The sequence below is a fragment of the Cetorhinus maximus genome, chromosome 12 (genome assembly GCF_964194155.1).
Source record: "Cetorhinus maximus chromosome 12, sCetMax3.hap1.1, whole genome shotgun sequence".
In the NCBI taxonomy this organism is placed as follows: domain Eukaryota; kingdom Metazoa; phylum Chordata; class Chondrichthyes; order Lamniformes; family Cetorhinidae; genus Cetorhinus; species Cetorhinus maximus.
In genome coordinates, this window is record NC_135890.1 from 4,182,669 (window position 1) to 4,197,793 (window position 15,125).

The 15,125-nt window shown below is 43.4% G+C and overlaps 1 protein-coding gene across 2 annotated transcripts in view; it reads right to left on the reverse strand.

Annotated features, from left to right (window-relative positions):
* The window catches only part of LOC144687168 (histone-lysine N-methyltransferase SUV39H2-like), a 39,919-nt gene that overhangs the window by 9,256 nt on the left and 15,538 nt on the right, over window positions 1-15,125 (reverse strand). For both annotated transcript variants that reach the window (XM_078552917.1, XM_078552916.1), the window contains exon 3: window positions 2,932-3,600. In XM_078552917.1, coding sequence (XP_078409043.1) covers window positions 2,932-3,600 — 669 coding nt within the window. The remainder of the gene's footprint in view (window positions 1-2,931; window positions 3,601-15,125) is intronic.

Genomic DNA, 15,125 nt, shown 5'->3' on the forward strand with positions numbered 1-15,125 from the left:
GGACAGATTTGTTAACAAGGGTGAGAATTTTAAATATTGAGGTTAAGATCAGATAACAGAGATGTGGAGTGGGTCTGGAGTACGCCACAGGGAAGATTGAGAGTTGGGGAAGCTGGTCAACAGGGTGTGTGGACGTTTCCTGCAGTAGCTGGGGAAGAGAGGGATGGGATCCTGCATCCAGGGAGTTGGTTGGTTTTGTTTTTCTTGTTTTGAGACCAGTGCACCTTCCATACATCTCCAGGGTTTGTCATTTTTAGGTTCGATCTCATGCTTTTTGCTGCACATTCCATTCGAGTCAGAGGTCTATAGCACAGAAAAGGGCCCTTTGGCCCATCGAGTCTGCGCCTGTCAAACAAGTACCTAACTATTCTAATCCCATTTTCCAGCACTAGGCCCACAGCCTTGTATACCATGGCATCACAAGTGCACATCCAAATACTTCTTAAATGTTATGAGGGTTTCTGCCTCTACCACCCTTTCAGGCAGTGAGTTCCAGATCCCCATTACACTCTGGGTGAAAAAATTCTACCTCATATCCCCTCTAAACCTCCTGCCCTTTAACTTAAATCTATGCCCCCTGGTTATTGATCCCTCCACCAAGGGGAAAAGTTCCTTCCTGTCTACCCTATCTATGCCCCCCATTATTTTATACACCTCAATCACAACCCCCCTCAATCTCCTCTGCTCCAGGGAAAATAACCCCAGTCTATCCAAACTCTCCTCATAACTAAAACTCTCCAGCCCAGGCAACATCCTGGTAAATCTCCTCTGCACTCTCTCTCTCTCTCTCTCTATAGTGTAATCACATCCTTTGTTCTTCTATCATCTTCTGGTCATCTCACCTGAGATCATTTTCTATATCATTCAGCACATTTCTCCTCTTGAGAACATTTCAAGCCATTTAACTCATTAACTTCCTCGTGACTGGAGTATGTGTCTCTTTTCTTCGCCTTCCCTTTCCCCCCCCCTCCTACAACTTGCCTTTGCTCAATACCCAGTTCTTAAGGGGGTTTTACATTCTAATCCTGTTCAACTTCCAAACGCAAGTAAAATAAACTAACCGGTTATTCAAAGTAAGTAACTAGGCATTAACATCCCAGCTGCTCAACTTCTCTCTTCCCCCCCCGCGCCACCCCACCCCCCCCCCACTCCCCACCTTAAACCAGTTTATATTTCTCCCTTCTCCTAACTATGCTTCAGTTCTGCCGAAGGGCCATGAAGGCTCGAAACGTTAACTGATTTCTTCTCCGCCGATGCTGCCAGACCTGCTGAGTTTTTCCAGGTAATTCTGTTTTTGTTTTGGATTCCCAGCTGCTGACGTTGTTTAAGGAACAGCACCATTCGCGACTCCTCAGATACTGAAGCAGTCCATGTCCAAATGCAGCAAGACCTGGACAATATCCAGGCTTGGGCTGACAAGTGACAAGTAACATTCGTGCCACACAAGTGCCAGGCAATGACCATCTCCAACAAGAGAATCTTACCACTGCCATCGCCGAATCCCCCACTATCAACATCCTGGGGGTTACCATTGACCAGAAACTGTACTGGGCTCACCACATAAATACTGTGGCGACAAGAGCAGGTCAGGGGCTAGGAATTCTGCAGTGAGTAACTCACCTCCTGACCTCCCTCTCCCTGCAAAGCCTGTTCACCATCTACAAGGCACAAGTCAGGAGTGTGATGGAATACTCTCCACTTGCCTGGATCTGTGCAGCTCCAACAACACTCAAGAAGCTTGACACCATCCAGGACAAAGTAGCCCACTTGATTGACACCCCTTCCACAAACATTCACTCCCTCCACCACCGATGGAAGTGGGAGCAGTGTGTACCATCTACAAGATGCACCACAGGAATTCACCAAGGCTCCTTGGGCAGCACCTTCCAAAACCCATAACCGCTACCATCTAGAAGGACAAGGGCAGTAGATGCATAGGAACATCACCACCTGCAAGTTCCCCTCCTAGCCACTCACCCTCCTGACTTGGAAATATATCGGCCGTACCTTCACTGTCGCTGGGTCAAAATCCTGGAACTCCCTCCCTAACAGCACTGTGGGTGTACCTACACCACACGGACTGCAGCGGTTCAAGAAGGCAGCTCACCACCACCTTCTCAAGGGCAACTAGGGATGGGTAATAAATGCTGGTCTAGCCAGCGACACACACATCCCATGAACGAATAAAAAAAATGAAGTCCTGGACTATTGAGCTAAAAATTTAAAAAAGGTGAATAAGAACAGCTGATGAATCACCCATTTGTAAACTTCGATTGCTCCAAGGTAAATAGAAACTCCAGAAAAAAAAGCACACTTATGTACACAAGTGAGATCGCTAGTTCACATAAAAAGGTACTGCTAAATTCAATTTAAGGAGTTTTATTCACATGATCACTATAAAGCAGCTGTATTAGTGCATTGATGTATTGCACTATTGATTGAGTTTTTAATTCCCAAAATAGCAAGCCAACAAGCTTTGCCAGTCAACTACAGCCAAGGTGCTTTCTAACAAAACTGGGTTTGGATAGGGGACAAAGTAGTGACTATCAGTCTGATCTGACCTTTCACCAATTACGGGAAAGAGGAGGGTGTTCAAAAAGGAAGCAACAGTTCTAATGGGGCAGTCAAACAGGAGGTGCTAACGTTGAGACAAGCAGACACAGTTACATGAGAATAGGATATAACTTTAACAAAGTGAATGACAAGGAAAAGTGGCTTCAGAAAAGGTCACTTACCCACCACTGAATGGTTAATGACGTGTGCGTAGATGGCATCTATAACCTCGGTCTTTACATGTTAAGTTGCTATCTACTTGTGGGCACAGTTTTTCCCAGTAACAGACCATTTCACTTGACCAAAGAGAGTCTGTGATTTAATGTTAGTGCAACGTTATTGAAGGGAACATCCCAGCACAAAATAAATAGAACCTACCTCGCCAACATATTCCATTACAAAACTATTCCGCTTTATTTTTTGGAGGGTTTTTATGCCCCAACCTCTTCCATTTGAAGTTCTGAAGATGCAGAGGTCATATAGCGTCCCCTTCTGAACCACTCTGTTTGGACACTGAGGACCACAACTGCAGCAAGAATTGCATTCGAAGATGGGTTTGCCTGGCGCAATCCTAAGCTGCCGGTGAACATTGTAAGCAAACTGTGCCCCTGCCTCTTCCGGACAACATTTCTCCTCCCAACAGTTCAAACACTCACAGCCAACCAAAGCATCACTGTTCAAATTGATTCCGTGAGAGGGTTTATATTGATTAATATAATGGAAGTCCAAAGGGGGAGGTTCAAAATCCACTTCATTTTCCACCAGGATTTTACCTCGATGATTCTTCTTCCTGTTCAGTTCTTCTTCCCACCTTTTGAGCGCTAATCTTTGTTTTGATTTCTTTACAATATACTCCGCAACTGTAGATTTGTAATCTTCACAGTTGTTTAATTTTAGTCTTTTTGCTGCTTTCACCTTTTGCAAGAATTTGCTTTGATCATCTTGAAACTGCTTGACAAGTCCGACACATCGAAGATTCCTCCTTGGTTCCCAGGTGTTTGTAGATTCAGGCCATCCCTTCCACTTTACCAGGTAATACTCTTTACCCTTAAAAAAAAAAGGATAAAAATAAATTTTAAAATGTTAATAATGCATTATTTTGTTATTTTCTTCACCTTCACAAGATCCACGATTAAAAGATTAGTGAGGTCGCTTCAACAGTTTCAAATTTTTGCAAACTCCCTCCACTGAACAGCAAGGCAACTAACTAATTCTGTTCATCTGCTCATTTGTGATGTCAGAAATGACTTCTATTTATATAGCACCTTTAATGTTGCAAAACCTGCCAATGCACTTCATAGGAAGCAGACACCAAATGTTTGGTCAAACAAAAAGGTAGGTTTTATGAAGCATCTTAAAAGAGAGAAGAGCGCAATAGAGAAGCTGAGAGATGTAGGGAGGGAAATCCTGAGCTTAGGGCCCAGGCAGCTGAAGCCAATGGTGGAGCGATGGGAATGAGGGATGCCCAAGAGTTCAGAATTGATATGAGTGCAGATATGAGGGTTGTAGGGCCAGAAGCAGTTACAGGGAAAGGGAAGGGTGAGGCTAGGTTATCCTAGTTTTCAAATTCCTCCAACATTAAAATTGAGGCATTGCTTAAACAGGAGCCACTGTAGACTAGGAAACACAGAATGATGAGTGAACAGGATTTGGTCTGAGTTAGGACACAGACAACAGAGTTACAAGTTTATGCAGGGTAGAATGTGGGAGGCCAGCCAAGAATGCATTGGATTAGTCAAGTCTAGAGGTAGAGGTAACGAAGGCACGATTGAGGGTTTCAACAGCGGGTGAACACTCGAAGCAGAGGCAAGTCAAGTGACGTTATGAGGGGTCACAGTCTCAGGATATGGGGTAGGCCATTTAGGACTGAGACGAGGAAAAATTCTTTCACTCAGAGGGCGGTCAACCTGTGGAATTCTCTACCACAGAAGGCTGTGGAGACTGAGTCACTGAGTATATTTAAGAAGGAAATACATTGATTTCTGGACTCCAAAGGCATCATGGGGTATGGGGAGAGTGTGGGAGTACAATGCTGAGATAGAGAATTAGCCATGATCATATTGAATGGCAGAGCAGGCTCGAAGGGCCGAATGGCCTACTGCTTCTACTTTTCTATGTTTCTAGGTAGAAATAGGTGATTTTAGTGATGGCCCAGAGGAGGTCAAGAGCTGATGTTGGGTGAAATTTGACAGAGCTTGTCAGCTACATTTTGCTTATGATTTTAAAGGCAATTTCAAGCAAATATTAAGCACTTTTTATATATTACTTGTGAATTTCCTGTGGCCTTAATGTTGGCTCGTTAGACAAAGCAGTATGTCTTTTAGCTGGGCTTGTTAGAACTGGCAGAAAAGTCACCGCACCATCTCTACAGCAAGAACAGATATTCTTGTAATTTTTCTTGAGGCTTTACTCACTTTTGTCGGAAGAGTGGTCGTATGGAATGGTCGTAAACAGAGTGCAAACGTTGGAAATTCAGTGAGGGAGGGAGAGGCGGAATTCAGTGCAGAAGGGAAGGGGGTGCTACCTTTTGGCTTATCTATTTGTGGTTTGCGTGACAGGGAAAAAAATATTTAACCTGCCTATAAAATTTAAACTGGATCAACGTGTTAAAAGATTAAAAACACAAATTAAAGTTTACGGCCAGGATTTTTCAGTCAGCATGCGGGGGTGGGCCCAACACGCCAGAGTGTAAAATGACGCGCGATGACATCGGGGCGTGGGTCCCGACATCATCGCGCTGTTTCATTCGGTGGGCGCCTGCCTGCCGATAACCGATAGGCCTGTTAAGGCCATTAACAAATTAGGTAACGTCACTGTTTATGCTGCCCCGTCTAACCTTACGGTTGGCGGGTAGGCGAGAAGGCCAAGCGGCCTTCACGTTTTTTTTTAGGAAACCTCACCCACGAGCGGGGTGAGGTTTCCTAATCCTAAATTAAAATTTTAAATTTCTGTTAAAATGTATTTACAAACCGCCTCAATCTCCCTGAGGCAGCTCCGTGCCTCAGCAAGACTGAAGCGCTCTCTCGCACGTATGCACGAAAGAGCGCTGGCCGCGATTCTCCCTCCTACCCCCCCACCCCCCGCCCGCCCGCACAGATAAGCAGTGAGCTCTACAGCTCGCGTCTTACGCTGGGCGGGCCTTACTTGGCCCGTCCGCACAAAATGGAGGCGCGGAGCCAATCGCGGGCGGCTCCACAACCCCTCCCGCTGAGCCCGTCCAACTCAGGACAAATTCAGGTCTATGTATTTAATCAGCTTAAATAGAAAATAAAAGTTATAAAAGGGACAGCAGGGCAGATGCTGGGAACTCGGGAAAGCACACAATCCCAGACGACCATATCTGCAGGAGACATCTGCATCTCGAGGAACTTTAGTTGAGAGTCGTTTAAGCTGGAGTCAGAGTTGCAGATATTATGGAGCATCAGGGAGGGGCAGAGTTACCCGGACACAGTGATCCAGGCGGCAGTCACACTCTCCAGGTTCGGTAGTTCTGTACCTGCAGCGTAGGAGAGTGAGCCCCTGACTCAGGCAGGTAAAGTGACTCCGGATACAGGAGCTGGAAGAGCCTCAGCCTTTTCCCTTATCTAACAGGTCTTAGTGTTTGTGCAAAGTTTGCATGGGTAATGAAGAAACTGACACCGTGGTACAGGAAAAAGAAAGAAAAGCGTGCACTTTTCACAAGCATCAGATGATTCAAAGTGAATTACAGCCAACCGAGTATTTCATTGTTCTAATGTAGGAAACACAGCAGCTAATGTCTCTATTAGTGCTGGAAAATGGGATTAGGATAGTTAGGTGCTTGTTTGACTGGCGCAGACTCGATGGGCCGAAGGGCCTTTTTCTGTGCTGCAGACCTCTATGACTCTAATACATGCACAGCAAGCTCCCAAAAAAAAAGGTTACTTGATAATGACCAGATGATCTCTTTGTGATGTTGATTGAAGGATCGGTATCAGCCCAGGACACCGGGGATATCACCCCTGCTCTTCTTCAAAATAACAATATGGGATCTTTTACACCCACTTGAGCAGACAGATGGGGCCCCCGGTTTAACGCTGCATCCAAAAGACAGCATCTGCAACAATGCAGTACTGAGGGAGTGGGTCATGAAACCAGAACCTTGTGATTCAAAGGCGAGAGTGCTACTAACTAAGCCACAGCTGACGTACTATTCAAGTGGGGGAAGTGGAAAGGAATATGGTAGTGATAGGGGACGGCACAGTTAGGTAGATGCTATTCTCTGAAGCACGACCTGGAGTTCCCAGGCTGGCTTGAATGTCCAGTTCCAGGGTTGAAGACATCTCTCAACTGGAAAAGAATTCGGAACTGGGAGGGAGAGGATCCAGTTGTCATAGTTCAAGTAGGAATCAATGACGTAGGCTGTACGAGGTTTTGCTGAGGAAGTCTGAGGAACTCACCGAGCCTCCTTCGACAGCACCTTCCAAACCCAGGACCGCTACCATCTGGAAGGACAAGGGCAGCAGACACATGGGAACACCACCACCTGGAGATTTCCCTCCAAGGCACTCAACATCCTGGCTCGGAAATATATCACCGTTCCTTCACTGCCACTGGGTCAAAATACCTGGAACTCCCTCCCTAACAGCACTGTGGGTGTACCTACACCACATGGACTGCAGAGGTTCAAGAAGGCAGCTCACCACCACCTTCTCAAGGGCATCTAGGGATGGGCAATAAATGCTGGCCCAGCCAGCGACACCCACATCCCATGAATGAATAATAAAAAAAAGACTGGGTCCATATTAATAAATTGAACCTCAAAGGCAATAACCTCTGGATTCCTACTTGAGCCATCGTCAATTTGGCAGAGAGTCAAACAGATCGGAGAGTTGAACGTACGGCTGAAAGACTGATGTGGGCAACAGGGATTGTGAATCATGGCACAGGTATTGAGAAAGTGAAAACGGTTACAACAAGATGGGGTCCGGTTAATCTAGGCAGGGACCAGTGCCCTGCCGAATTGCACAAAGACTGAAAATGAGGTTTTAAACTAAAAGAAGTCTGGGGGAGGTGGGGGTGGAGTGGGGAACGAGAGAGGAGTTCCAGTGAAGGGAAATTTAAAAATCTTAAGAGAAAAGTCAAGGCACAGAGCAGTGTAGTAATTTGCATAAAGATAAGCAGAGCGTGACAGGAAGGAACAAAAAGAAAGAGTTTAACGGTAACAGTGCATCAGCAAATCAGGGGCAAATGGTAAATGTTTAAAAAAAAGGTATTTATCTGAAGGCAGGAAGAAATCAAACAACATAGACAACTTAAATCGCACGTTTAGAGATAAATGGGTTTGATCTGGTCGCTGTTAAGAGATGTGGTTTGGAGGTCTTGTGGCGCAGTGGGTAGCATCCCTGCCTCTTGAGCCAGAAGTGAGGGGGGAGGGGGCGAGGGAGTAGCTCTGATAATACAGAACCACATCAGGATAGTAGTAAGGAAGGATCTTGACTCAGGAGAGAAGGAAGCAGAATCAGTATGGGTGAAATAAAAAAACAACACTGGTCAGAGTAGTTAATAGGTCCCCAAACGGTAGCTATCCTGTCGGACAAAGTATTGAATTAAGAAATAAGAAATACGCGACAAAGCTAATGCAGCACATCATAGAGGAAATCAGGGAAGAGGCTATTCTAGATCTTGTCGTGGATGGAGACACGGTTATTTAGCAATATCGTAAGCAATCCTCTTGCGGGGCGGGGGAAGAGTGATCATAATATGAATCAGATGACACATACAATATTAAACTTTAAAACTAATGACACAGGCCTGAATTTTTCAGGTGGCGGGCGGGCTCAGCGTGACCGGTGGCCAATTAAGGCCCACCCAGCGTAATATGCGAGCCGTAGCACTCACAGCTACCTGTGCGGCTGGGGGTGGAGGGGGGAGAGTCGGGGCCAGCGCTCTTTTGCGCAGGCGCGCGCAAGAGTGCTTCAATCTCCCTGAGGCACAGAGCTGCCTCGGGGAGATTGAATCGATATCGAAATAATTAAACAAATGGTTTAAAGATTTATTTAAACGTGTCACGTGAGATGTGCCATGCTTTGATATTTAGGAATTTTAAAAAATTTATTTAACAGAAGTTCAGGAAATCTCATCCCGCTCATGGATGAGGTTTCCAAAAAAAAACGTGAAGGCCGCTTGGCCTTTTCGCCTGCCCGACAACATGAAGGTTGGACAGGCAGCGGTAACAATTACTTCAATTACTTTCTTAATGGCCTGAACAGGCCGTTTACATATCGGCGGGCACGCAACTGACTTCAGCATGCGCCCGCCAAATAAAATATCGCGCGTCATTTTACACGTCGGTGCGTTGGGCCCCACCCCTGCATGCCAACCGAAAAATCCTGCCCATAGATATGAGGGGGTGAAGTTGGTTAAGGTAGATTTAGAAATGAGTTTATAAAGGGATGGTAGTAGATAAGTAGAGGCAAACAGTTAAAGGTATGTTTCATAATTCTCAATGAATATACATTCTACTGAGAAATAAAAACTCCAGAGGAACAGTGATCCACCTATGGCTAACTAAAGAGAATAAGGAGAGGCTTATAATATTACCAATAGCAGGAAGTCAGGGGGGACAGAGAGTTTTAGGTATCAGCAAGGGATGACAAACAAATTCTAAAATGGGTGAAAACAGAATGACAGTAAACTAGCCAGAAATATTTTAAAAAATACTTTTTACAAAAGGAAGGGAATAACAAAAAAACTATGCCTCAGAGGCTGACACATGGAGAAATTATAATGCAGAATAAGTACAAAATGTGTGTTTAATATCTGCCTTCATAGCAAAAGACAACAAAACTACCAGAAATCGTGGAAAGCCAAGGGATTAATGAGACAGAGGAACTTAAAGTAAATAATATTACTTGAAAAAAGTATTGGAGAGGCTTAAAAGGGAGTGTAAGCTGACAAAATCTCCTAATGACCTAATGGCATACAGCCTAGGGTTAAGAGGTGGCTGCAGAGATAATGGCTGTGATTTACCAAATTTCCCTAGATCCTGGAATGGTTTCAGTGGGGGCGGGGGGGGGGGGGGGGGGGGGGGGGGAGTGAATCTTGCAGTGCAGTGAATAGCCTTCTGCCTTTGAGTCAGAACCTCTGGGTTCAAATCCCACTCCGGGACTTGGTAGTGACGGAAGGTGCGTTCATAACGTGGCCAATCAGGTTGAACATCAACTTGTAAAGCCTTCCAAAGCACCCATGAGCAGGCGGTAAGAGTGGGAGAGTCTCCTGGTCAGCCACGCTTGACACGGAGTGGCACCCCTCAAGCTGTAACCTCTGGAGACAGGCCAGTTCCAGGAAATACCAGTGATGGAAACAGACGTAAGCAAACTTTTTATCTGCCCTCGTGTGCCAGTAGACATGGGAAGAGAAAATAAAATGTGGAAAATGAGAAACAGGAAACAAGGCTGTCATGAAGAGATATTAATGTCTATAATGGTACTGGAAATTATTTTTGAATTGGAATTGCAGTAGGACCTGTGTCTATGTGTGGCTTAATTGGTTTAAAACCAGCTAGTCTGGGTACTTTGATGGCTAGTAGTTTTGAGATGTTAATTAGATAAACGTAAGGAGTAGAAAGTAAAGAGTGCATTTGTATTTGTTGAATAAACCATTCAAAAGAATGGGTAAAATCTTGCACCTAGTTGGGAGACACCAAGCAATGTGTTTATATTACTAATAAAATTGGTGGAATGAAAGGATTATTGTTAGGAGAGATGAAATTTAAAAGCCTAGTATTACAATGGAAAATTTACATTCAAACGGGAAGCTAGATATAAACAGAAAGGAGTTTGTGAGAGAGAGTCAGAGGCATTTAAGGCCTAACCAGCCTGTAAGCCTACAACTGTGTCTGCAAAGTAACCACATTTTGAATTCATAAGGTCAAATGTGCTTTGCCTGGTGTCTGTTTAAAGTCTATGGGTTATTGTTGTCTTGGTGACGATTTACCTGGGAGTGATTAATTTAGAGATTTGTTTAAAAGTTATGTAGTAATTCGTAGACATATGTACATGTTTAATTTGTTGTAACTTAATAAATGTTTAATTTAGTTTTATATAAAAAAACCTCTTGAGGATTGGTGGTTTTATTCCTGAATTCAGAGCTGCATCTCAATCATACCAATTGAAAATATAGGTTATGACAGTTGTTCAAGTTTCCCTCTGGGATTTAAACAACTCAGCCTTTACCAACTGCTGTGTCATGACAATTGGGGGCTCATCAGGGATAATACTTGCTAAAACTTGATCAGTTCGGAATTGGTGAATTTTAAGGTGATGAGTACGAGAAGCACTTTGAATTCAAGAGTTGGTGAGGTTTTTTTTTTTAAAAAGTGGTGAGACTTCAAGATGGCTTTATCAATTGCTAAGATTTGTCTAGGAGTAGAAGATAGAACTCTGACTGGATTACAAAAAGTAACCAAGAGTGACTTAACAGGGCTGGCAGATAAATTACAATTGAGGTTACCTGCGGGGGCTAGGAAATCAGATATAATTATAAATATAGCACAGCATCTACAATTGGAAGTGCTACCTGACATGAGTGAGTCACAGCTGGAGGGAGTGAAACTTCAGTTACAAACGAAGACGCTTGAACTTAAAGAAGCAAAGGAACTGAAAAAACTTGAATTAAAAGCAAAGAAAAGAGAAAACGCATTTCAATAGGAGTTAGAAATTGTGAAGACAGAGAAGGAGGAAAGAGAAGAGAGAGAGAGAATTTCAATTGAAAACGTTGGCAGTTAAAAAAAAAGGATGTCAGGAAGTAAGGAAGGACTTATCTCCAGGGTATAAACCAGTGGGGAGATGTTTAAAATTGCACAAGCTCTTCCAAAGTTGGGGGAAAAAGATATTGAAGCATTCTTTATTTCATTTGAGAAGATAGCTAAAAAAATGAAATGGCCACAGGAAAACTGGACATTATTGTTACAGTCTAAGTTGCTGGGTAGAGCTCATGAGGTATACACTTCACTGTCCGAAGGAGTATCAGTGAATTATGATGTGGTGAAAAAGGCCATTTTGAGTGCATATGAGTTGGTTCCTGAGACATACAGGCAGAAATTTAGGAATATGAGAAAACAGCCTGGGCAAATTTATATTGAGTTTGAGAGAGTAAAACAAAGTAATTTTGACTGGTGGATACGGGCGTTAAAAATAGAGACAACATATGCAGCTCTTGGGGAAGTAATTCCTTTGGAAGAATTTAAAGACTCAATCCCTTCAGTAGTAAGAACTCATGTGGAGGACAGAGGGTTCAAACTGTAAGGCAAGCAGCATAGATAGCTGATAATTACGAGTTATTTCATAGAGCTAAACCTTTTTTTCGTCACCTTTTCAAATCCAAAAAGCATAGGAAGTGGGAAGGCGATAGTCAGACGGAGTAGCTGGAAATTCCCAGGAAGTTTTTTCTCATAATATAAAGGAAGGTGCTACGAGTAGGAGTGATATTCGATAATTGAGGTGTTTTCATTGTAAAAAAGTGGGGCACACAGAGTCAGTATGTTGGAAATTGCAGGGAAAAGCTGATGGAATTATTGGGTGCAGAAAAGTTCTAGAAGTAAAAGTACTGTGGGTTCTGAGGTTCAGGCACAGGAAAAACCAGTGATTTGTACACAAGTAAAACAGGTGGAATCAGTGATAGGTAAAGAAGTGGGAATGTATTCACAGCTTATCCAAGGGAATTGAGGAGCAGGTTGCAGAAACGTTTAAAGATTTTGTATGTGAAGGAAAAGTCTTTCCACGTGTACAGGTTGGAGAAGGAAAGAGGAGACACAGGGGCTGGTCAATCCTTAATGTTGTGGGATACTGATGTTTGTTGTTCCAAGGAAGTATTGCAGGAGCAGGTGATAATAAGTGGGGTTCATGGGGGATGCTAAACCTATCCCCTTGTGGAAGATAAATTTAAAAAGCAAATGGAAGTCAGGTGAAGTTGTTGTTGGGGTGGTGGAAAAATTGCCCATTGCAGGGGCTCATTTATTTTGGGTGATGATGTAGCTGGGTCACAGGTTTGGATGATGCCTATGGTAGTTGAGCAGCCTGTAGAAGTGATTTCAACAGAGGCGTTACAGCGAGAACATCTTGGATTGTTTCCAAGATTGAGAGATAACGAGATCACAGGTACACAGGTTGAAACAATAAAAACAAGGAAGGGCAGACAGTTCAAAGGCAAGAAGGTGTCAAAATCCAATTAGCAGGCACTGTGTTTGATAATATTCTTCAGGAGAAAGACTAGAGGACAATTCAGCTGAAATGTTTAACTCAAGGAGTTTAGTGGAGTTACAGAAAAATGATTTACAATTAAAACAGTTATATCAGAAAGCTTACTCAGAAACAGAAGTAAAATGCATTCCAGTATGTTATTACCTTAAGGGTGATATTTTAATGAGAAAATGAAGGCCACATCATGTCTCAGCAAATGAAAGCAGGAGGGAGGTACATCAGATTGTTATCTCATCAGCGTATAGAATTGAGATTCTGAGAATTGCTCCTGAAATTCCAGTGGGGGGACATTTAGGAATTAGGAAAACACAGGAAAAGATAGAGGTTTTTTTTTGGCCAGGATTGCAGAGCGATTTAGGCAAATTCTGTAGAACGTGTCACACATGTCAGCTAACAGGGAAACCACAAGCAAAGATTAAGCCGGCACCTTTAATCCCAATACCAGTATTTGAAGAAGCTTTTACCATGATTGATTAGGGAAGTGGGAAGGTGAAAGGAAGGTAGGTAGTCAGGGAAGAGGAGTAGCTGGCCCCCTTCCTAAGACTAAAAGTGGAAATCAGTACTTACTGACAATAATGGATGTGTCTACCAGGTTTCCTGAAGCAATACCTTTAAGAAATATTACAACCAAGAAGATTGTGGAGGAGTTAATTAATTTTTTTTTAAAAACAAGATATGGCTAACCTAAAGAAATACAATCAGATCAGGGTTCAAATTTTATGTCACAGCTGTTTAAGGAAGTAATGAACAGTTTGGGGATAAAACAGTTTAAGTCAACTGCTTACCACCCAGAGTCACAAGGAGTTTTGGAAAGATGGCATCGAACTTTAAAACTATGATGAGAGCGTACTGTCAGGATTAGCCACAGGATTGGGATAGGGGAATTTCATTTTTGTTATTTGCTATTACAGACATTCTTAATGTATTGACTGGTTTTAGCCCTTTTGAGCTAGTTTATGGTCATGAGGTAAGGGGACTACTGAAACTGATTCATGAGAAATTGGTGAGTCAAAATTCAGAAACTATTCTCCTGGATTACGATTCAAAGGTCAGGGAAGGATTGAACAGAGCATGTGAGGTGGCGAGGGAACATTTAAAGATGTCACAGCAAGTAATGAAAATGAAGGCAGACAGGAAAGCGACAACTTGCAGTTTTGCTGCTGGAGAAAAAAAGTGCTAGTTCTGTTACCAGTACTGGGTGATTCATTAAATTCAAGGTTTAGTGGGACTTACAGGATTGAAAAGAAGTTGAGTGAAGTAAGTTATTTAATAAATACTCCAGATAGAAGAATGAAGCAGAGGTTGTATCATGTAAATATGCTTAAAAAGTACTTTGACAGGGAAGAGGAACAGGTATTAGTGATGGTGGATGATGAGAAAGTGGTAGAAGTGCAGGGCTCTGAAATTGATTATCCTCTAATCAAATTGGATAATTGAGGGGATACTTGAAAATCTAAATGAAATATTGAGTTACCTTCCAAAGTGTCAAAGTGATTTGGAAAAGCTATTGTAGTCACACAAACCTATTTGTGGGAATAAGTTGGGGGAAGACAGATTTAGCTATACATGATGTGTCTGTACAGGTTTCATCTTCAATAAGGCAACACCCTTATAGATTAAATCTGGCAAAGTTATCACAGTACAGAAAGAAAATGATTTTGTGCTTCAAAATGATATCATCAAGTCTAGTTGCAGTAATTGGAGTTTGCCTATTGCGCTGGTACCGAAACCAAACGAAACACAGAGTGAGTGTGGACTATCGAAAGGCGAAAGCGGCAACAAAAGCGGATTCCTATCCTATGGCCAGAATTTTCCAGTCGGCGATTTGGGGACGGGGCCCGCTCGTTTTTGAAACATTCAGCACTCTCCCTGAGACAGCACTTAGGCAGATGGGGAATCCCTCCACACCACACCACACCACCCCACCCCTGCCCCCCCCACCCCCCCCCCCCCCCCTGCACTAAGCACATAGTGCTTCCCGTCGGGCAGACCGCTGGGCGGGCCTTAATTGGCCCGCCTACTTAAAATGGCAGCGATGCCCACTTCAGTGGCGGAGTTCTGCTGCCTGGTCACCGCCGAGCCGGTGGGGCCCGCCAATCAAGGTCAAAATTCTGGCCTATATCACGGTTGGAAGATTGCATTGAGAAAGTGGGACAATCAAAATTTATCACAAAGATTGACTTGCTAAAAGGATATTGACAGGTACCGTTGTAAGAAAGAGCAAAGGAGATATCAGCTTTTGTAGCGCCAAGTGGACTTCATCAACTTAAAGTCATGCCATTTGGTATGAAGAATGCACCTGCAACATTTCAAAGACTGACAAAGTAATTGCAGGTCTAAGCTATTCTGCTG